Genomic DNA, 23,383 nt, shown 5'->3' with positions numbered 1-23,383 from the left:
ACATGAAGGGAAAATCAAGTTCATGGAATTATCAAGCATTTTATACTAAAGAACACGATTTGGCTTTATTTTCTGTTTATACTCCAATGAATGGGCTGTTTAAATTAAAATTTTAAAGTTGATTTTGAATCTTTTCCAATTTTTTGTCTGAAAAATAGAAATTGCAGCTAAGAAAGTACAAAACAACTTACTACGAAAGACTGAGCTGTAGAATAAAACTACTTACATTTTTAGTTTAGCATAAAAGGCTGCGTTTGGGTACTTTTTGGGGGGCTTCGGACATTTCCTCCCCCAAATGTTGAGGCTTTTACGTTTTCCATAAATCTTCCGGATTGTTTGCTTGTTTTCAAAGTCTTGCCATTTCCGATCCCCTTTCAAAGCAAACGATTGATGACAGGTTTAAAACCAACCGAATTTTTGTAAAAACCAGAATTAGAAATTCTGGTTTTTACCATATCCTTAAGACCTATTGTAGCATGTACTAAAGCCCCCGCTTACAATATTGGAAAATGGCTTTGCACAGCTTTCAAACCTTTATTGTATTCCCCAAATTCCTATAATACTTATGATAGAAATTTGCAGTATGCCCTAGAAATTGAAAGTAAATTACCGTTTTCAGATGTGTTAATTATTCTTAATACTGATAGAGTGGATTTGACTATCTATGGAAAACCAACGCAAAACAGTAGATATCTTCATTTTACTTCAAATCACCTCCCACAAGTTAAAAGAGCAGTTGTAACTTTTCTCATTGATCGTTCCCTGAACATTTGCTCCGATCCGTATATAAATGTAGAAATCAATTTTACCAGGGGTATTCTTTTTGGTAATGGTTACCCCATTCCTTTTGTCAATAATATATTTAACCGTGTACTAAAAAGACATTCCCATAAAATCGAAGATATATCACAATGTGAGGCTCTGATAAGCCCTCGAATATTATCTATCTTCTGTACATTCCAAAAATCACAACAAAATCAAAAAATGTTTGCACAAAAAAAAAAATAATCTGTATGTAGTTTTCACTAACAATTCTAAAATCACAAATTTCTCAAACTGCGGGGGTAAAGATACAACCCCAATTACTCGCCAAATAGGGGTTTATCAAATTCCATGAGACTGTGGCAACTACCATGTTGGCAGGACCCATCAGAATCTAGAAAAACACTTCCAGAAAGTCAAGCGATCTTCTTGAAAATCTCACGGTTAGATAAAGCATATCAGAGAACTCTCCTGTAGCGGCTTCGAGCTCTTATCACAAAAAGTGGAATTTCGCTTTGTTTTGTTGTTGTTGTCGTTGTTTTTTTTTTCAGAAGAAAGATCACGGATGTGGTATATTTATTTGTTTTTCTCAAGGGTGGTTGTATCAAAACAGTTGTCGTAGGAAATCGAAAGATGACTCATTCGAACGGAAATTAAAAGTTCTATTGTGCTTTTTAATTCACCAAAAGATTATGCCATAGAAAAGTGGCGTTTTCTGTCATTGTGTGACATTGTCACACAATGACATTGTGTGACAATGTCATTTTCTGTCATTTTTCTGTCATTGTGTGACAAAAAAACTGCCCCAAAGAGGACCAAGTTGCTGTCGATTGAAAATTATGAAAGTCAATCGATCTAAAAGTATTCAAACTATATATTGAGCATCCCAGTTGTAGAGAGAGTAATGCCGCGCGGTGGCGCGACACAATTACGGAAACAGTTATCTACTCCATGCAAAATACTTGTTTAAACTGGACATTTATCCTACTGCTTGATTTTATTAAATTGATTCACTTGATTTGTCATGAAATTATCTTTTTGTGAATAATAATGGCGCATCAGCTATGGGTTGTGGGTCATTATGTGGGCTGGAGGGGGGGGGGCAAATCCCTAAATGAGTGCATTTTGATGCCCAAGTTTTTTAACTCTCCATGAGGATTCAGATAAACACAGAAAGGGATTTGTTGGACAAGAATTACTCTCTCATTTCCCTTCATTTAGATTTAGCCTGATTAAGGGTACTGCAGGGATGGCAACAAAACAAAATGTTTCTGACATTTATTTTGAACTTCCATTGAACTAAACTGATTTGCTTCATATTCCATAAAATTATACAGAGTAATGTGTATGTCCGCATCAGCTATTATGAAGTAAGAGTGGCGGGTCATATTGTAAGCAGGGGGGGGGGCTGATGCCTGAAAGAGTGCATTTTAATGCCGTAATATCCTTAGTTTCATTGAACTTTCTGGTTCGATATAGAATGCATTTTGAGGAGAGGGAGTGGGTAGAAATGGATATTAATCCCTCTTTAGTGTCAGGAATATTTTTGGCCTTTGCCTTTATTATTGGTGCTAGGGGTGGATAAAAGTGACCCACCCCATTGCGACAATCTTTTTCTATATAGTGTAAAATATTAGAAAAGGCAAGGTGGGGCATCATGAGCCTCACCAGGAAATTTTTTTTACTAAATTTGACTAAACCAAAAACTTGACCAAATATTAGCCCAAAATTTTAATTACAACCCAACATTTTAATTCTTGAGCAGAAAAACTGGGAAAACGGAATGGTACTTAACAGTTGATGGTACTAACACTTAACAGTACAATTATATAATTTAACAGCAAGAAATCGGAGGTTTACGGAGATGGTACCCAACATCATATCTTGGTTAGGCCTGTGAATGATTCTAAAAATAATCAGAAATTAAATCAAGAAACCAATTTTTTTCAACTGAAAGTAAGGAGCGACTTAAAAACTTAAAACAGAAAGAATTTATGCCGTATGTAGGGGGGGGGGGCTTGTCCCCTCCTCAATTCTTCTGTTCTTATGCTAAAGTTTGACTTTTTGTTTCAATTCTTTAAGAATGACTGCTGAAAATCTTTTTTAAAGCACTAAAAACTGTAGCGTAACGAACAAAGGATTGAGGAGGAGGCAGCCCCCCTCGTATATAGAATAATTTCTGTTCTTTTTAAGTTTTGATGTTGCTCCTTACTTTCAGATGAAAAAAAAACTGTTGCTTTTCTTTTATCTGTTTTCAAAGTCAAGTTTTCCCTATAGTCCGATTAAATACAAGCTAAAAACAATAATTACAAGGGTTTATTCTGCCAAAAGGTGTTTTCTTACTGAGAAGTCATACTTAACTCCACTGGTATATTCGTGCCAAATATACTATAATCTTTAATAATATAAAAAATATTTTATAACATTTAGAATATTATTAAATGATTTGCCCTAACTTTTACGTCGCGTTCTTTAAAAGACATACTGTCGTTTACCGTAACACACAAATGTCAAATGTATTTTTCTACCGAAGCCTCACCATTTTCCATTGAGGTCCTGTATTCCAAAAACAATAACTCATGTTTTCGGTTAAAGCTATAGGTTTAGATTGACTAATATTTGAATTTATGTTATTAGCTCTTAAACAAGAAATTTTAAATTATACTTATAAATTTTAAGTGAATTAACCAAAGCTTTTTAAAATAAATTGCTGTCTTTTCTATAACCAAAATTGGTATCATAGGTAAATATAGGGTTAGATATATTGATGAGACTTTCATCAACAACATGGAAAAATGTTACCCTAATTGATCGATGCAGGTCATATACAAAGAAGAACAAAAGTGAAGGATCAAGAGCCAATCCGTGTGGAACTCCCAAAAAATGTATCACCGGTATTTGATATATAACCATGCAAAATTGCATGCTGGCTTCCATCAGGTCGAAAAGTCTTCAAACTGGAAATTTTTTTTAAGGGATTCTATACATGGGAAGTTTAGATGGAAAAAGATTATGGCTAACTGCGTCAAAAGTATTCATAAAATCTAAAAAAAAATGCATCTACTTCATATCATCGTTCAATCCATTATCAATGTTAGCAATAAGATAGCTTAATGGTTGCTCCGCCATCCTTTTCTTCCTAAAACAAAATCGGACACGAAGCTTTCTAAAATGCAAAGTCATATTCATCAATCTAGCCTAAGGTCCACACTTTCTGTAAAAACCGCAGAGGTTAGACCCTTACCACTTTCTAGGAATAAGCTGAAATCGGGGTGCTAGGAAAAAAAACACTACAAAACCAAAGTGTTGCTCTCGCACCACAACTATAGGCGCGTTCATATGCGTATCTACTTAGACTTACATGTATAGACATCTGTCTATGATTTCGAATTCTACCAATCAGGAGGCTAATTTAGTTGCTGTATTTTTCATCTTTGCATAAGACTAGCGTTGACATATAGCTCTGGCTGAACATCTATGCCTAAGAAAGTGAATGGTCAGGCATGCATGTTTAGACGTGAAAATGTTGCTCCTCCTGCACGTGAATGCTGCTCAAAGGCACTTTCAATGTTCAGTTGCCAAAATTTTGCTATTCTTATTAAAATATGGTTATTAAATGCTAAGACTAATCTAAAAGCTAGAATTAGTGAAATATGGTCAAAACCATAAATAATTTTTTTTGTCACTTTTCGTCTCTGTATTTTTATTTATTTGTTTTTTATTATTGGAGTCGGTGAGTTAACAGCTTCTTAAACTTGTACCGATTTAAAAACGCATGTGATTACGTGCGTGTAATATTCAGTGTAGTGAGATAAGCATGTGATATTCAAGTGGATTACGGACATACAGGTAACTTTTCAGGTGTGTGCCACTGAAGGGAACTAGCTACAAATAAACTTTCCCGTTTTCAGTTATGGTATGTGTATGCGATTTTAATTCAGTTTTCGGTATATTTAAAAGAAACAATTTATTATCAGCATCTGCTAATAAAAATAAACAATTTGCTTTTCGATCCTATAAAAAATACAGCTCTGGTCAAAAATGGCCGGAATAATTTTGGACCGAGGAGGCTTGAGTCGTTTGCATTACGCTCACAATTTTTTATTATCTCCCCTGAGTGTTAAAGTTTGTTAAGACCATAAAAGTTACTATGATACATCTGCTCCAGAAAGGAATTAAATAAAAGTACCACCTTGGTTTTCAGTTATAATTATGTTAAATAAGTATAGAACTGTTAGACTGATTGGCAATCTTTACTTAGTGACAACGGCCTTGAGCAATGCACCAAAGAGAAGCAAGATGTGTGTCATTTATGTTTGCCCGAAAAAAAAAAGATTTCGATAATCCTTCAGGAAGTGCTCCAGTAGATCAGCCAGTATAGAACTTAAATTTTTTTATGTTTACATTGACAAATATTAAGCTAGAGCTTTTTTTATGGAGCGATATTTCTGGTGGATCTGAATTTTTGTTGTGAGGGGGAGGGGGGCAAAAGTTAAACCGCCAAAAATAGGCAAGTTTTATAGATATACTAGCAATTATAGAAACACCATAACCATCTCAAGACTACAAGATGGGGTGGAATGTCAAAGCCCCCCTCACTTTCCTACGTACCTGCTTGTTTTAGCTGTGTTGTGTATCGGTACTTTGAAAAAATAAAAGTTGTAATGAACCTGTTTTAACCTTGTTGAATCTCAGTGGATTGTTGCTCTGCTTGGCAGCACAAGGCCCGGGATTTGATCCCCGCCGCAGCAAGGCTGGGCGGCAAGCTTGCTACTTGTCCCTGTAAAAAATAAAGATCCAGCAATTGAAACGGACTCCCTATGCGCCAGCCATGGCTCAGAAGTATCTTATCCTTTTTTTGTTAACCCGTTTCAATTATGGATCCTCCAAATGTTACTGCTTTGCTGTTGCTTTTTTTGTATCTTCAAATCTGAACACTGTCTTTTTTTCAGAGTGGTATGGCGTTTTATTTGTTCATAGTAATCTTTATCAAGGAGGAGTCTTCCGTTTCACTTTAACTATTCCTGCCAATTTTCCAGAAGGAATGCCTGTAAGTTTTTTAAATGTAATATTTTATATTTTCTACAAAATAAAATGCTACTAGTAACTTGTGTACAAGCTAATGTGAGCACGCGTGGCTAGTTTACAAGCTAGCTCACTCAAAAGCCGGTGAACGGTGTACAAATTCGCCAACTAATGGAGCGATCGCATCGAGTATACTGCACTAGTTTACCAGCTGCTTATGAAAAAGCCTGCTTGCAGCTTGTAAACTTGCCTTGGGAACTTGAGACTTCAGTCAAATTCGCTTTTAGAAACGTTTGGCTGATTAACTATCCGAATGCCATTTGTTAATTCATCGTTTTTAGTATGTCCTTTTCGGCCAACCGTTTAGGGCTAAACGGAAAGCAGATCGTCTGCAGTTGGGGTGGGAGGATGTCATAAAGAAATATTTGAGGGAAATGGGAGCTTCTTTGAAGTGTGTAAAGAGGAAGGCTTTGAATAGATCGGGATAGAGGAGCATACGGAGCTGTCAAGCCTCAGGCGGCTTCGTGTTGTGGCTACTCGTTAGTAGTAGTAGTAGTAATCTTCACCCCTCGTCCATTGGTCTAGGATTGTATGCCTAAATGCATTTGCATTACTGGGACCTCGTTTATGCAAAGAGCCTTATTGAGGTGAATTATTTTCTATTGCGGAGGTCTCGGTCAAAAATTCCTATTTTTCACTGAGGACGGTCAAGTGGAGGTCTCGGCCGAAATATTCGCATTATATTTTCATTTTTCTTGGCTGTAAATATCCTAGTTTTTTTTTCTTTTCGGGCTTTTTCTTGTCTTCTCATTACGGTAGTATTTTGTCGTCGGGCCCGACTGTACTAATGTAAGGTTGCAGCCTTCTTTCATCACCAATTTTAGAGTTTGGCCTCAAAACATTGAATTTTACCTCCTCCTTAATCTTTGGTTTTGGAATCCACCTCGTTCTAAATATTTTTAACGCTAATTTCTCAACAATTTATAATGCATTTACACCTTGTGGAAATCCGTCCGGATTTAGCAATCCGTGCGGAGATTTCATCCGTTTTCGCGCTTGAAAAACTCTTTAGCTTTCTGCAACGATTTGAAAAAATCAGGACGAATTCTTAGCTAGGTTTTTAGATGAATAAAACCATGACTATAGATCATCAAAAACTTCATGATTTTATAACATTGATTCAAGGCTACCTCAGCTTGTATGATACTGCTCACTTAGGCTATAAGAAAACCAAGAAAAATGATGTCATTGGACCCTCTATTGCTCAACAGCTTTCAGAAATTGCAGTTCTTTCTCTTTTTGCCTTCTGCGCCTCCTTCGCAGTATGAGGACTGAAACGAAAGTCAAATTAGCCAATATTCTTCTTTTATTCTTTATCCTTCTTTTAGAACTTGTCCTCATCGTTAAAACTTAGGTCACGCTGATGCATTTATTTGAAAACTTTACCTTAAAACGTAGTGTTTTGTAGGCCATCGTTCGAAAAGATACGGACAGATTTCCACTTGTTTTTTTTTCTGTGATATGTGAATGAACCTTTGAAGAGTTGAGTTGATCAACATTTTTCTTTTCTGACCAAATTCATGGTACCAGGCTGCTATAAATTTGGGGCCTCATGTGCCACTATTCAACCTCTTATCTGTGTTTTCTCCCTAGATTTGTGTCTCTTGAACTTCTTTTGAAAGGGATCAACGGAGGGGTTTTCATGGATAACAACATTGGAGTTGCAATGGACCAACTCTGAAATGGAGTTGCAGCGTCTTTCAAAGCTATTCTTCAAGTGCTCAGTATGTGGTATCACCTTTCGTAGGTAATCTAACTGTACCGTGTCCCTAAGTGTTTGGCGTATTGGTTTAGTAAACAGCCATTCATGTAGAGATGGCCCATCAGAGGAAAGGTGATGGATGAATTTCTAGGAACAGCCATCGATGCCGTAGCAATTTTCCTGAAAACATCCATCGATGTCATAGCAATTTTTTAAAATTAGAGGTTGTAAAGTTGTCTGAATGGAGTTATCTGCAACTTGAACTGCTGAGGTCTTATTTTAGATCTTCTGAAGTGGTACCTGTCAGGTTTTAGGAAACCTGCAAAAAGTGAGCATCTACATTTGGGAATAGGCTTAATATATGGCTTTTACAAATAAATAATTTAGCTGAATGGTAGCAGGTTCTTAGAGGGGAGAATCACAAACGGTTTTCTGGTTAGGAGGATCAAACCCAATCGAGTGGTACGCACCAAGAGAGGTCCGAGGAAAAATAAATTTCCGACAGACTAAGTTTTTAACTCTATAGCCCCATCTTTGAAGATAAAGATGGGATGGCGCTACGAGCCATTCGGTTGAGTGATCAGTTACTCATTAGTCTTAGATGCATTTAAGTTGAAAATCTAAGAAATGGATGAATTTTCTTTTTCTAGGAGATCAACGGTACGAATAGACAAGCTTTTACAGGCTCATCATGTTTCTGAACAGCTGCATAGACCATGACATCATACCATATGACCATACCATGCATAGACCATGACATCAGTCAAATAAATATGAATGGCGTAAATAGCGTCATATTTAAACTTGAAGCTTCAAAAAATGCAATTCTTTCAATTTTGAGTATATAAAGTCAAGTTTGGATGCTCTGGGGACTCTTTTCAGACCTATCAAAAAATAGATATGCATATTAAGGTAGTATTGTAGACAATAAAACAAAGTCAAATGATGTCAGTTACTTCCGCTTGTCTATTTCTTGTGTGATTTTTTTTTCCGTTTGTTGGTGTCACACAGTACTCCGAAGAGGAGGACTCTGACTTTTGAGTTCTGTAATTTCAACTTCCACTTTAAAGTTTTGTGTCGTGTCAGTTCTCACTTGCGCTTTTTAGCAAAATATTAAGCTGTTCGGTCTATTGAGCGATTCAAGAACCTTATTTTTTCATATCTTATAGTAATTTGACTGAATAAGTTTATAATTACTATGGATTATACCTTTCATATGGAAAAACATGATAATTGTCCTTATTTTCCTTTTTTCTTTCTTTTTCGTTAAGGACAATAATTTTTGGTATAAAATAATATTCTTCACTTGAAAACATGTGCTGTAAAATAGTAAACAAAAAGAAAGAAAATCAACTATTTATAATTTCGAGCAACAAGAATGGATATAGACAAATTTTTGACTCGTTTTGTAAGTTTTTTTTTGTAAACCACTCCCATCCCGAAAACAAGTAACACCCCCTCCCTCCGAACAAAAATTTCTGTTCGAACATTTTTTGTATTGTAGTCACAGCTTCACAGCGCTATTAATTAGTTCCTTTTCTTTCAGAGGATTTATTTTGAAATTCCAGTGTTTCATCCAAATGTAAATAGCCAAACTGGAGAAGTGAACATTGGAAATAAGTGGAATCCCAAGTCACACTCAATTTATCACGCTTTAATTCAGACATGCAAATTGATGCAGCGACCTGATTTCAATAACCCTATTTGCCAAGAGGCAACCACTCTGTAAGTATGCTACTTGTGTCTAGTATGAATTCTTTCTGCCCTCACCAGACGCATACACCTGAATATTTTTTTGACGGGAGGGGAGTGAATAACAAAAATACTCTGAGGGGGAGTAGATAAAAGAAAATATGATATTTTTGATAAGAAGTGCTCCGAAATTCATGAAAATTTAGGATTTCAGGGTTGGGGCCCAGGCCTTGAAAACAATCCCCCTACTTGTGCCCCTCGTTTAGAGTATATGCTTTATTATACAGTTACTATATATATATATATATATATATATATATATATATATATATATATATATATATATATATATATATATATATATATATATATATATATATATTTGTGGGGGGGGGGGGGTCAGGGTGAGTAAATTACCGAAGCAAATTAAGAAAATGGCCTTAAAATTTGCTGTTTCCAATTTTGGTCCCTTTCCTTCTAGGAAAATTTAACTTATGATAATTTAATAAACACACAGGCTACAACCGTGTACCTTTTTTTTCTTCCTGAAAATGCCGTTTGATTTTGGATGGCCAGATTGCTAATTTCTTTTGCCTTAAATAAAAATAGTTTTTGACTGCATTATATTTCTTATACAAAAAAAAAATTTAAACCAAGGCCTTGGAGTCAGTAAATTCGAAGTGCCGACTCGGAGTACATTGGTATTTTTACTCCATTTCGGGGTTCTTTAACTTTTGAATGTGTGACAGCAACTTAATTAGCTACTGAAAATATGACTTTAGCTCGTTCTAAAATTCTTTTTCTTCTTCGAAACGGGGTGAGGGCAAATGGTGAGGGGACTTGTCAACCTGAAGAACACGACATATACTAGTTGAGATTTGGGGTTGGGTCCTTTTTACCGTCTATGACTGTAGCCTTAATATCTAACGACTTTTAGAGAAATCCGAGTAGTTCTATTTTTATACAAAAATTCAGACTTCTCTGAAATTGATTTCAGGCTTTGGTTCACAGTATAATCCAACAACTCGGAATTTGTGCTATGTAATGCATTTATCGTCGCTGTCTTATGCCATATTTTTACTATTTTTATTAAAAAAGCTTTTTTATTAATTAAGCTTTTTAAAAATTAGCTATTTTTATTAAAAAAGATTCTGGTATCTGTAGGACTATAGGACCTTTCAATTTTAAGTTGTCATTGCTGTCATAATTGTAATATTTTATTTGTTTTTTTAATATTTAAACGTTTACAGGATAGTGTAATATTTGGAAACTGAAAAAAGAAAAGGTTTATTTTCCTAATTTAGATCTCTGGGAGATTTTTTTGATTGCTCGCCCCTCCCTCTCCCAGTGGAAATGTTTCTGTGGGTGCATTTACAGTAAATGAAGACTGACTCCGGTTCTACGGTCCTGCATAAGCGTCGAGACTTGTAACTGACATTGCAAAAAATATAGGGCCGTGCATTTAATACTCAGGATAACAAAATACATTCAATGATAGAAATGAGCGGGTTCTATAATAATGATTATTTACAATATTTAAAATTAAAACATAATTTATTTGGTTCCCATGTAGCTCAACCCTTGTTTAACCCAGAAAACTCGTTCAAATGAGCCTATCTTATTTACCCTTGTTTAACTCAATCTCCATTCAACTAAAATCCCATACAATTTAACCTACGTGCATTCCGACCCTCATTTAACTCAACCCCAGGTGTTTTGCAGGGGGATTGGGTTAAATTGGTTGAAGTACACGTGCACTGATATATTCGTATTTGTGATTTAGAGTATTACAAACATAGATTTATTGCCTGAATAGATTCCAGATAATAGAGAAAATGGAAATATACAAAATTATACAAGTAGAAATATAGAAAATAAGTAAATGTAGTTAACATAGAAAAATCATTGCAAAACGTGAGCAGTTAAATAAGCACCAGGCATCTGGTAATTATTACTGACTATAGAGACCAGTTCACATTATACCAATTCCCTAAATTACCAGTTCACATTATTACTATTAATCTTCGTTTATAAAAAAAAATAAATTAGAAAAAAATATTAAACAGCAATACGTAACTCTTTTCTCTCTACATAATATTGCCAACTCAAGAAGGTGATCTTCATACATTTATATATAAAAAAAAAAACAAAAAAAAACACGCAAATACAATTCATACATCAAGCCCCACAAAGGGCTCTATAGCCTCTATGTGTAGGGGGAACAACTAAAGAAATAAACAAAAAAAATAATAACAAAAAAAGAATCAAATAAAAATTATTGTTCAAGTTTATACTTATTGTTACATGTTATTAAACTACTGTAAACCGGAAAAAATTGCTGGTTGTATAGAAGAAAAGTGGCAAGGAGCTCGCTAAAAAACATGTCATATGTGACTTATTATGCTTTTGAAATAGATTAACTAAAATAAATTTTCCATAAGTTATTCATTTGTAATATTTATGTATTTTTTGTTTGTTACTTTTGTTGTCTTGGGGTCACGCAAGGCAATGTATTGTTTATATTTTGTTTTTGTTTTTTTGTTGATTTCGGTATATGGTGTCATTCTCCATATTCTCTCTTTATTTTTCTTGAATTTAGCACAGCCTCGCAAGCTTCTCTTATGTTGTGCTATTGATTAAGAAATGATTATTTCTGATAAAATTGTTCTACTACAAAAAAAAATACATCTAGATTACAACTAATAAAGCTCACTACAAAAAGATTTTCGTATCGTGCTTTGTTGACGAGCATAATTTGAGCCTAATAGATTTTTTAACGTGCTAACACCTGCTTACCAAATTACAGAGAAACAGAGGCACTACTTGTAAAATATCTTGTGACTAAAAAAAAACTTTTGTCTTTTAACTTTCTTAAAATTTTATGCAGGTGGTTTGAAAACCATCAGATTTACAAAGAAGGGGTTATCTAAGAATGGATGGTTAAAATAAAAAAAATAGGTCTATCAAACTGAAAATATTGTATGCTGAGACAAATCTTTGCCAAGACCTAAATGCCTCACCTTGGCTAGCGTTCATGTGCAAAATTTCTAACTTAACGTACCTCAAAGTTTCTAAGTGTAAGTATTTTATGTATGAAAAGATCTTAAGTCCATCGAAATCTGTTGATATTTAATGGCCTTATCATGGGGATTACCAGAGTTGAACCCTCCTCTAAAAAAAAAACCTGTCCGACTCGTAAAAACGTAACAAAAATGTATATAAACAATTTTTCATGCATTTTTTGTGTAAAAAAAGGCTTGTTCTACTACAAAAAGTTCTACCACTTGTTCTACTACTACCCTCCCCGAAGAAAAAACCCGGATACTTTTGTGTTAATACGACCAAAATGCATCTAATTTGATAAACTATCAATTGAATTTGTGTGCTTAACAGCAAAGCTTGGTTTGACGATTTTTTTTAGGATTTAAAAAAAGCTATTTATTGTAAGCTTGACAGGGTTTTCTGTCTTCTGGTTATTGTCTATTATATGCTGCAATATTTACTTCATGTTTATTAACCCAAACCGTTCTCTCTTTAACGTTTGGTGTTAAACCAAACGTTCTCTCTGGTCTCATTATCTCCTTAGTCACTTATGCTGACGGCATTTTTATCATTAGTCGAACTTTGGACAAAATTTCTGAAACTTTCAAAAAACTTAAAGCAGTATAAAAATTCAGATAAAATAGTATATAGCTTAATTCTTTTTTTGAAAATAGGTGGTTTCCGATTAAAGAAGGGAACACCACAGGGACAAGTTAAACTTGTCCAGTGGCATGTCTTCTGAGCTTTTTTTTGGCTTTTCCATGTAGGTATACTTGAACATTTTTAGAAATGTCCCTTCCCTGAACTTTAAGAAGAAAATACTACTACTTTTTGATACTACTACTCCGTTTACACTTTTTGATGATATAAGTTTTATCAAAACTGAACATCCCTATCTGCTGCACAAAACGAGAGAAGCCAAATGGTTTTAATTTGCTATGCAATATCTTTTATCGAAATTCCTAGGCTTCATTTGAGAAATGCTCATATACATTAATGCTAGCAGCAGAGCGTGTCGGAAGACATACATAAAATAACCGTGGTGTACACTCTTCGTGAGGATCAAAGAAAGATATTTTTCTCCTTCTCCCTACACAAAGTCTGTTCATCTCTAACCCCACTCCACTCAAAATGAACCTCAAAGATTAAATTCGGTCTCCCAGCTGTAAGTAGACTTACCAAAAATATGTATAAAATTTGACACTGTTTTAATTAGCTCCATTAACCGCATATCTAAAGAGAGATACTTGCTTGGGTTCATGTACTCGTTTTATGGCATCATGTACTCATTTAAAGGTTGTGGAGATTTTATGGGGATCGGTATATTGTAATGATGATTTTCTGATTAATGCTTTTAACGATTTTAATGTTCTAATGACCGTCTAATGATTTTTTTTTTTTTGGGGGGGGGAGGGTGAATATATATTATCTTGTAAATTCATACGATAAGCATAAGGCTAGTAATTTGCTGGGAGTAATAACACTTACAAATGATATGTTCAGTATTTGAGAAGGTTATTTACCAAGGCTATATCCAGGGGTGGGGGTGTGGGTGTTTACTGGGGTTGAATCCCCTCCTCCCTCCGCAATTTTTTGTCCGATCCGTAAAAAACTAACAAAAATGTATAGATGAATTTGTTATGTGTTTTGTAAAGTTTTTTGTGCCTCCCGCCCTCCAAATAAAAATCCTGGATACGGCCTTGTTATATACCAATACACATATTTTGAATCAGCCCGTAGATAAATGTCAAGGGGGATAAGAAGCTGATATTTAGCTTGCACTCTATTACGTGTGAACTTGTTTTATTGTTGTTATCTACTTACTTTATACGTGAATTTTAGGTATATAGAAGACAAAAGTGAATTTATGAAACGTGTGGACAAATCGATTTTCGATTGCCGGACACGGCTTTTCAACTGTGATGTTGCAGATCCGTACTACCCCAGATTCTCACCATTTAACAAGAGCATCCACGGCCAAATTATGGAACAAATGAAAAGAAGACAACAATCTAAGGTGTGGTACATTCTCCTTCTTTCTCCCCCTAATCCTCTTATACATTGAATATGCAGGTATGCAGGTATATGCAGGTCAAAGAGTATGTGAAGCTGATACAAGAGTAATATTTGGTGCTTTAACTTAGGTCTAATCAGTTAAAACTACGAGTGCCATTGAAAGTGCAGCTTTAACTTGCGGAACTAGAACAATGCACTGCGGAACAAACTTCTAAGCTTAGTTCTGATTTATTTAGACTTCTATTTAAATTACAGGTCAAAGTTTATTTCAACTCAGCGAAGAATTACCTGAAAATATGTAGATTCTTTTGTTTGTAGCCGCGATTCCCAACGATGGTGTATGGCATTATTTTGGTGGGTCATGAGCTGGATGTGCACCCTTTGACTGACTATACTTTATTGCCTTAATTTTTGAAATTTTTTTTTCATGTGGATTAGGTCAAATTTGAATGCATTTAAAGAGCAAAAAATAGACCAAATAGTATTGCAATGACGTTGTACATTGTATAAAAGGTGGTGTATTCACACAATATTTTTCATTGGTATAAAATATGCCTAGAGAACGACCCCAAAAAATATACCAAGTTAATTGTCTTTTAAGCTTCCTTCAGGGAAATACAAGTAAACTTTTGAATAACAATATTTAAATATTACAAAGGGGGCATCAGGATTATATTAATGCTTAGCCAGGGCATGACCTAAAATTGTTTGAGAACTACTGGTTTATAGTATATTTGTTATGTAGATTCCTGTTGAATATAAAGTTTTAGGTTATATCCAGAATTTAGGCTAGTGGGGGATAAATACACCAATTGTTTTGTTTTGGGGATGAGTGGATGTCAAATTTTAAGCCATTTAAAGTGCAGCTTTACCTAGCAGAAATAGAAAAATTCTAAATGAGCTTAATTCTAATTTATTAAAGCATTTATTTAAAATTACATGTCAAAATTTATTTGGATTCAGAGAAGAATTGTCTGGAAATATGTAGATTCTTTTATTTACAGTATATTTGTTACGTAGATCCTTATTGAATATGGAATTGTTTGGTTATATCCAGAATATAGGCTAGTTGGGGAAAAATATGCCAATTGCGTATTCTGGGGATGAGTGGATGTCTAATTTTAAGCCATTTAAAGTGCAGCTTTACCTAGCAGAAATAGAAAAATTCTAAAAGAGTATAATTCTAATTTATTAAAGTATTTATTTAAAATTACATGTCAAAATTTATTTGGATCCAGAGAAGAATCATCTGAAAATATGTAATTCTTTTATTTACAGTATATTTGTTACGTAGATCCTTATTGAATATAAAATAGTCAGGTTGTATCCAGAAATTTGACTACTGGGAAAACCAAATTCACCAATAGTGTCTTTCTTTGGATAAGTGGCTGTCTAATCCTCAGCCCGTTGTTAAGCAAATGTAAAAATACTTTTAAAAAAAATACACCTAAAATTTTTGGGGGTTTTTAATATTAATTTTGTGACTTAGCTGGGTAACGTTGGATGGCATCGTTACTTTTTGTTTTATTTTTTTAAACTGCCCCGAGTTCAATGAATAATTTCTTAGATTATAAACAAAATTAAATGAAAATATATTTTGACAGATGCTCGAATATTTTGGCTTCACGCCTGGAAACCTTTGTCGACGAAGAAAACAAACAAAAATGCTAAACCAAATGTTAAACTTTTTTCTCAAATCTCTAAAAAATTACAAACAAACACAAAGTAGAAACAATAGGGAAAATCTTTTCAAGACAGTGGAAATCTGATTTCCACTGTCTTGAAAAGATTTTCCCTATTGTTTCTACTTTGTATTTGTTTGTTATGGAAAGGCAGTGTGGTCTTCGTCGCTATTTTCTCTAAAAAATTATTTTATAAAAGCTCTAAAAAATCTCCAATACGGTGACACAACACTAACTAAATTCAATCGAACTGGTGTTTGGTAACTTTTGCTTTTTTTGTTGATAAAGACTTGCGTACGTAAAGCTGAATCATTTTGGTATTTTTTAGTATATATTTTAAAAAATTTTACCGGCTGTTGTATGTTCTTTTTAATTCTTTTTGATTACCTATTTTATCAGTTTCCTATTTTATCAATTTCTTTTTGTAGTTTCCTATTTTTGGAAATTTCCTATATAGGAAATAGGAAAAATTTCCTATGTTTCATAGTTGGAAATAGAGAATGAAAATAGGGTGGAAATCGGAGGAAATAGGAAAAATTTTCTATATTTTCTATTTTATGAGTTTAGTTTTCTACAAAATTCGAAACTTCTATTTTCCTATTTTAGTTTCCTGTTTAGTTTCCTATAAATTAAATTAATTAAAATAAAATTTTGTTTAATTTAAATCGACTTTCCTATTTAATCAGTTTCCCTTTCTCTTTGGAGAAGACTATGATAAATCCGAAAGCAAATCAAGTTTGTCAACATTGATATAACCAGAAGAATGATTTTGGCTAAGGGGCTACAAGTACATAAATCCTAATTTTATAGCAGTTACAACTTGACTTATATCCCATCCGGCCTATGTGTCTGTATTGGAACAAGCTTCTAAGCTTAGTTCTGATTTATTTAGACTTCTATTTAAATTACAGGTCAAAGTTTATTTCAACTCAGCGAAGAATTACCTGAAAATATATAGATTCTTTTGTTTATAGCCGCGATTCCCAACGATGGTGTATGGCATTATTTTGGTGGGTCATGAGCTGGATGTGAACCCTTTGACTGACTATACTTTATTGCCTTAATTTTTGAAATTTTTTTTTCATGTGGATTAGGTCAAATTTGAATGCATTTAAAGAGCAAAAATAGACCAAATAGTATTGCAATGACGTTGTACATTGTATAAAAGGTGGTGTATTTACACAATATTTTTCATTGGTATAAAATATGCCTAGAGAACGACCCCAAAAAATATACCAAGTTAATTGTCTTTTAAGCTTCCTTCAGGGAAATACAAGTAAACTTTTGAATAACAATATTTAAATATTACAAAGGGGGCATCAGGATTATATTAATGCTTAGCCAGGGCATGACCTAAAATTGTTTGAGAACTACTGGTTTATAGTATATTTGTTATGTAGATTCCTGTTGAATATAAAGTTTTAGGTTATATCCAGAATTTAGGCTAGTGGGGGATAAATACACCAATTGTTTTGTTTTGGGGATGAGTGGATGTCAAATTTTAAGTCATTTAAAGTGCAGCTTTACCTAGCAGAAATAGAAAAATTCAAAATGAGCTTAATTCTAATTTATTAAAGCATTTATTTAAAATTACATGTCAAAATTTATTTGGATTCAGAGAAGAATTGTCTGGAAATATGTAGATTCTTTTATTTACAGTATATTTGTTACGTAGATCCTTATTGAATATGGAATTGTTTGGTTATATCCAGAATATAGGCTAGTTGGGGAAAAATATGCCAATTGCGTATTATGGGGATGAGTGGATGTCTAGTTTTAAGCCATTTAAAGTGCAGCTTTACCTAGCAGAAATAGAAAAATTCTAAAAGAGTATAATTCTAATTTATTAAAGTATTTATTTAAAATTACATGTCAAAATTTATTTGGATCCAGAGAAGAATCATCTGAAAATATGTAATTCTTTTATTTACAGTATATTTGTTACGTAGATCCTTATTGAATATAAAATAGTCAGGTTGTATCCAGAAATTTTACTACTGGGAAAACCAAATTCACCAATAGTGTCTTTCTTTGGATAAGTGGCTGTCTAATCCTCAGCCCGTTGTTAAGCAAATGTAAAAATACTTTAAAAAAAAATACACCTAAAATTTTTGGGGGTTTTTAAGATTAATTTTGTGACTTAGCTGGGTAACGTTGGATGGCATCGTTACTTTTTGTTTTATTTTTTTAAACTGCCCCGAGTTCAATGAATAATTTCTTAGATTATAAACAAAATTAAATGAAAATATATTTTGACAGATGCTCGAATATTTTGGCTTCACGCCTGGAAACCTTTGTCGACGAAGAAAACAAACAAAAATGCTAAACCAAATGTTAAACTTTTTTCTCAAATCTCTAAAAAATTACAAACAAACACAAAGTAGAAACAATAGGGAAAATCTTTTCAAGACAGTGGAAATCTGATTTCCACTGTCTTGAAAAGATTTTCCCTATTGTTTCTACTTTGTATTTGTTTGTTATGGAAAGGCAGTGTGGTCTTCGTCGCTATTTTCTCTAAAAAATTATTTTATAAAAGCTCTAAAAAATCTCCAATACGGTGACACAACACTAACTAAATTCAATCGAACTGGTGTTTGGTAACTTTTGCTTTTTTTGTTGATAAAGACTTGCGTACGTAAAGCTGAATCATTTTGGTATTTTTTAGTATATATTTTAAAAAAATTTACCGGCTGTTGTATGTTCTTTTTAATTCTTTTTGATTACCTATTTTATCAGTTTCCTATTTTATCAATTTCTTTTTGTAGTTTCCTATTTTTGGAAATTTCCTATATAGGAAATAGGAAAAATTTCCTATGTTTCATAGTTGGAAATAGAGAATGAAAATAGGGTGGAAACCGGAGGAAATAGGAAAAATTTTCTATATTTTCTATTTTATGAGTTTAGTTTTCTACAAAATTCGAAACTTCTATTTTCCTATTTTAGTTTCCTGTTTAGTTTCCTATAAATTAAATTAATTAAAATAAAATTTTGTTTAATTTAAATCGACTTTCCTATTTAATCAGTTTCCCTTTCTCTTTGGAGAAGACTATGATAAATCCGAAAGCAAATCAAGTTTGTCAACATTGATATAACCAGAAGAATGATTTTGGCTAAGGGGCTACAAGTACATAAATCCTAATTTTATAGCAGTTACAACTTGACTTATATCCCATCCGGCCTATGTGGCTGTATTGGGGCTTCTTCACTTCTCACTAGTCGTTAAATATGTCGACAATATTCAGTTCTATCTGGTGCTATACGCAGGAGTTGGGGGAGGTTCTGGCCATTGAAGTTATCATAGGGATCGGCCACGAGGTCGTCTGCCATGTACCCGTCCTTCAATCATAATTTTTGAAAATTTATTGGATGACATTCGTTGGATATGACCAATCACAAAACGTTTTTAAAATACAACACGATTCTAGTCAAAAGGAGCTGATGTTCATTTTTAACCAAACTTTTATTTGGCATTCTTCTATAATTGCATATTATTTAGACCATATATAAACAAATGTGTATACCATCTTACAGCTAGATTTTTGCTTTATGAGCCCCCTCCCTATTTCTTATTTAAAGTTAAGATTATGAAGTTACCCCACTAATCCCTTCAATAAGGAACAAATATATCCTTGTAATTCCCTAGATGCGTAAGTGAAATTTCATACTTAGGGTAATAGGAGTCTGTTTATTTTTATGTATTTTTGTTCCACTAAGGGTGATATTGTTGGAACTAGTTTGATGTATAATTTTGGAGAATGTTCTTTTTTGAAATAGTTATTTCTTTTGTTCTTTTTAAGAGCTGAAAACGATAGAGGGCTTTGTCCATGGGGCCTAGCGTGGCCAAAAATAACACCGTGACGAAATTTCAAGGTATCTGTTTAAATCAGAAAGGCTATTCTGATCAAGATTATTTTAGGCTTGTCAAAACAATTTTTAGGCAACCCACCACAGCTTATGCAGTTACTCATTTGAAAAGAATATATTTACCACTTAATCACATTAGAAATGTAAGCGTGTTATACCGTGTTGAAATTGTGACTGTATAGAAATTTTGTTCGGAAAACTTCAGGGTTCCAAAGACTTTACATCTTTTATGCAAATATAGTTCAATCAATGATGTCATTTTCAAGTAAATGAACCTGGATTCGAAAATTCTAATAAAGTCTTGCAAAATCACTAGCGGATTCAAAATCACAGAGCGAATGTAAAACCAAAAAGAATGGTAGCATTGGATTCCAAAAAAAAAGCCCAACAAAAATCTGATTTTCCATATTCTAATAGTATCACAGTGTTTTCCTCTTTTAGGTTGCAATGCTAATCGAAGCTCTTTCCAGTTCTTTGTAAAGTCATTTCAGTAAACAAGCCGCCTGAGCCCAACACAGCTGCGTAAACTCTCCTCTGTCCCAATCTGTTTAAGGTGTCACTCTTTACTCCGTTCCGTGAATTTCCAATATTATTCTGAAACAAAGACTGTTCTCAAACTAAGCTCTCAATATTATTTTCTTTTAGGATTAATTTATCCAGCATATATAAGTTTTTCTTCATTTCAGGATAAAGACGGCTCCAATCAGTGTCTAACTTGGGTAAAGACAGGATCTCTTAGGCCATTTACAAGTATCTGACAGTTCTGTTATAGAGCTTATCGTTTGTGTATGTACTCCTTTGACTACTTAATATTAAATCAATCTTGTTAATAAATTATGTTTTTAATTAAAACCTTTGAAAGAATAAACTTTAAGTATGAAAAATATCAGCTTATCTAACTCGGATATCAAGCGATTTAGTTCATCTCTAATTCGGCATTCGGCTTTGCTTCGACTATCTGTCTCGCTTATCTGGGTCTGTGGAGCTTTGTTATGGTGTTGAAACCCTTCACTTTTGTGTAATGCCGTTGGTAACTTCATTAGTTTCTTAGTTTAACAAATTATTTCTACATGAGGTTAAAAAAGCTTTGCTACTAAGGAGAAGAAGCTGGCTCCTTCTTGCCTAGGATGTTTAATAGCATAAATGGAGCTACTGTGGTTGTTTGAGTTGCAGTTATGGTACCGCATAAATAAATGGATAATTTGTCAACGTTGAGGCCTCTATTCTAGAATCGATCGGCCTCCCTGAAAAATACTGCAGACTCTTCAAAGGTCAACACCATGGTACAGAAAGCTGTGTTCAAGTCAACAGTCGCCGCAGCCCATTCTTCCGAATACGACAGGAGTACATCAAGGATATACGGTAGCTCCATAGCTCTTCAATGACATCATAGACCGTGTTCGGCCTTCCTGAGAAATACTGCAGACTCTTCAAAGGTCGACACCATGGTACAGAAATCTGTGATCAAATCAACAGCCGGCGCAGCCCGTTCCTCCGAATCACGACAGGAGTACGTCAAGGATATTCGGTAGCTCCATAGCTCTTCAATGACATCATAGACCGTGTTCGGCCTTCCTGATAAATACTGCCGACTCTTTAAAGGTCGACACCATGGTACAGAAAGCTGTGTTCAAGTCAACAGCCGGCGCAGCCCGTTCTTCCGAATCACGACAGAAGTACGTCAAGGATATTCGGTAGCTCCATAGCTCTTCAATGACATCATAGACCGCGTTATGATAAAAACGACTTCACGTCTCAGCCTTGGGCTCAAGTCTGGAGATTGTGTCATCTCAGATGCTGATTTTGCAGACCATTTGGCCATCCTAGTGGACTCCGCGGATCAGTTGCTGGAAGAACTTCGAATCTTACGAGAAGAGGTCGCAAGTGTGGGACGGAAGATAAACTAGGATAAAACGAAAATTGTGGCTATAGATCCGTCTTCTCCTACTGTCAATTCTCCAGTTAGCCTAGACAGAACAACTAGCATTGAAGTTGTCCAAAGCAGGTGTGCAAAAAGTTTCTAAGCTGCTAGTAGCAGAACTCCAAAAGCTGCTCACATTTTAGCTGCACAACTCGTGTTTTGATAGCTTTGCTTTGAACAAAAAGTGATTTTATATTCAAAATTTGCAGAAAAGTAACAAATATAACTAGTATAGCTTGCAGTTAGAAAAGTCAATAGTTTTTTGAATCACAATTAACTATATAATAAGCCATAACAACATAACTAGCCATAAATATCACTCTCCATAATTTTATATGTACCTCTTTATCAAAAGTACTGTATCATGTTTACTCTAATACTGCTAGTGGAATATATAATTAAGAATCTGAAGTATACTATATATAGCTTACTGCTGTTACTTTATGGATGGAGTTGTACACCCCAACGCTATTTGTATTGTAAAAAATAATGCATACCCATCTGCATGCTTGATACTCATTGATCGCCATACTCTAACTATAAAAATTACAATTTGACTTTCTGAAAGAACAATATTGATTGGCAGCCCGGTAGTCACATGCATTATGAAGCTGGGATATTAGTTTCGCCCTAATCTAATCCCCAAAATAAACAGAGAATTGTGTCTACATTGTAATGTGGCTGTTTTAGGCTACTAATCTTTCACGTTCCAAGTTTCCCATTACCTGCTTAAATTGTATTTACGCATTGCCCTTTTAAGGTTTCTTCAACTGACAAATAAACAGTTTTGAGAGAACTTGGCTATTTTTGTGAGATTTGGACCAATATTCACTTTCAGTTGAAGAGAAGTGGAATAAGTAAAAAATTGTCCTCAAGGACAAAGGATAACGATGACTTAAAAATAAATTTTTAAATAGCGACATTGAAACTCAATGAGCTTTTACTTTGAACAAGTTTTAAAAAGCAGCAGCGCGAGAAGAGATACAACTCTTCTTGCCGAAGAGAGAAGAGATATATACATCCCTTAAGAAGATGCCACGTAGCATCGTTAGACTACTATGCTACCCCACGTTTTGCACGGCGGAGTAAAACTTGTGCTTAGACAGCTTTTCTTGGAGCAAAAAGTATTTTTATTGGTAAAAATTGTATTTTGAGACAAAATCTGCCAACAAATCTGAAAACTGCCAAGCAGCATTGCTAGGCTACTATGTTACTCCACTTTTTGTACGGCGAAGTACAACTTGTGTTTTGACAGATTTTCTTTGAGCAAGAAGTATTTTTATATGTAAAAACAGTATTTTCAGACAAAATCTGCCAGGAAATTTGAAAACTGCCATATAGCATTGCTACTATGCTACTCCACTTTTCACACGGCGGAGCATAACTTTTATTTTGACAGTTTTTCTTTGAGCAAAAAGTATTTTTATGTGTAAAAATGGTGTTTTCAGACAAAATCTGCCAACAAATTTGAAAACTGTCAAGTAACATTGCTACTTTTCTACCCCACTTTTTGCATGGTGGGTCCAAAGGCTCACCTACCTGGGCTCTACAATTCTTCAGACGGTGCAATTCTCGCCGGGCTGCTAGCAAGGATATTCAAAGTGTCTTCTGCCATGG

The 23,383-nt window shown here is 34.2% G+C and overlaps 1 protein-coding gene across 2 annotated transcripts in view; it reads left to right on the top strand.

Moving 5' to 3' along the window:
* The window catches only part of LOC136033151 (AKT-interacting protein-like), a 32,318-nt gene extending 11,587 nt beyond the window's left edge, over positions 1–20,731 (top strand). For both annotated transcript variants that reach the window (XM_065713802.1, XM_065713803.1), the window contains exons 4-7: positions 5,715–5,812; positions 9,096–9,274; positions 14,126–14,300; positions 20,532–20,731. In XM_065713802.1, the coding sequence (XP_065569874.1) occupies positions 5,715–5,812; positions 9,096–9,274; positions 14,126–14,300; positions 20,532–20,603 (524 nt within the window). In that variant the 3' untranslated portion in view covers positions 20,604–20,731. The remainder of the gene's footprint in view (positions 1–5,714; positions 5,813–9,095; positions 9,275–14,125; positions 14,301–20,531) is intronic.
* The last annotated feature ends 2,652 nt before the right edge of the window (positions 20,732–23,383 follow it).

This window comes from Artemia franciscana, chromosome 11 (genome assembly GCF_032884065.1).
Source record: "Artemia franciscana chromosome 11, ASM3288406v1, whole genome shotgun sequence".
NCBI lineage: Eukaryota > Metazoa > Arthropoda > Branchiopoda > Anostraca > Artemiidae > Artemia > Artemia franciscana.
This window is presented reverse-complemented; position numbering and strand designations above follow the sequence as displayed.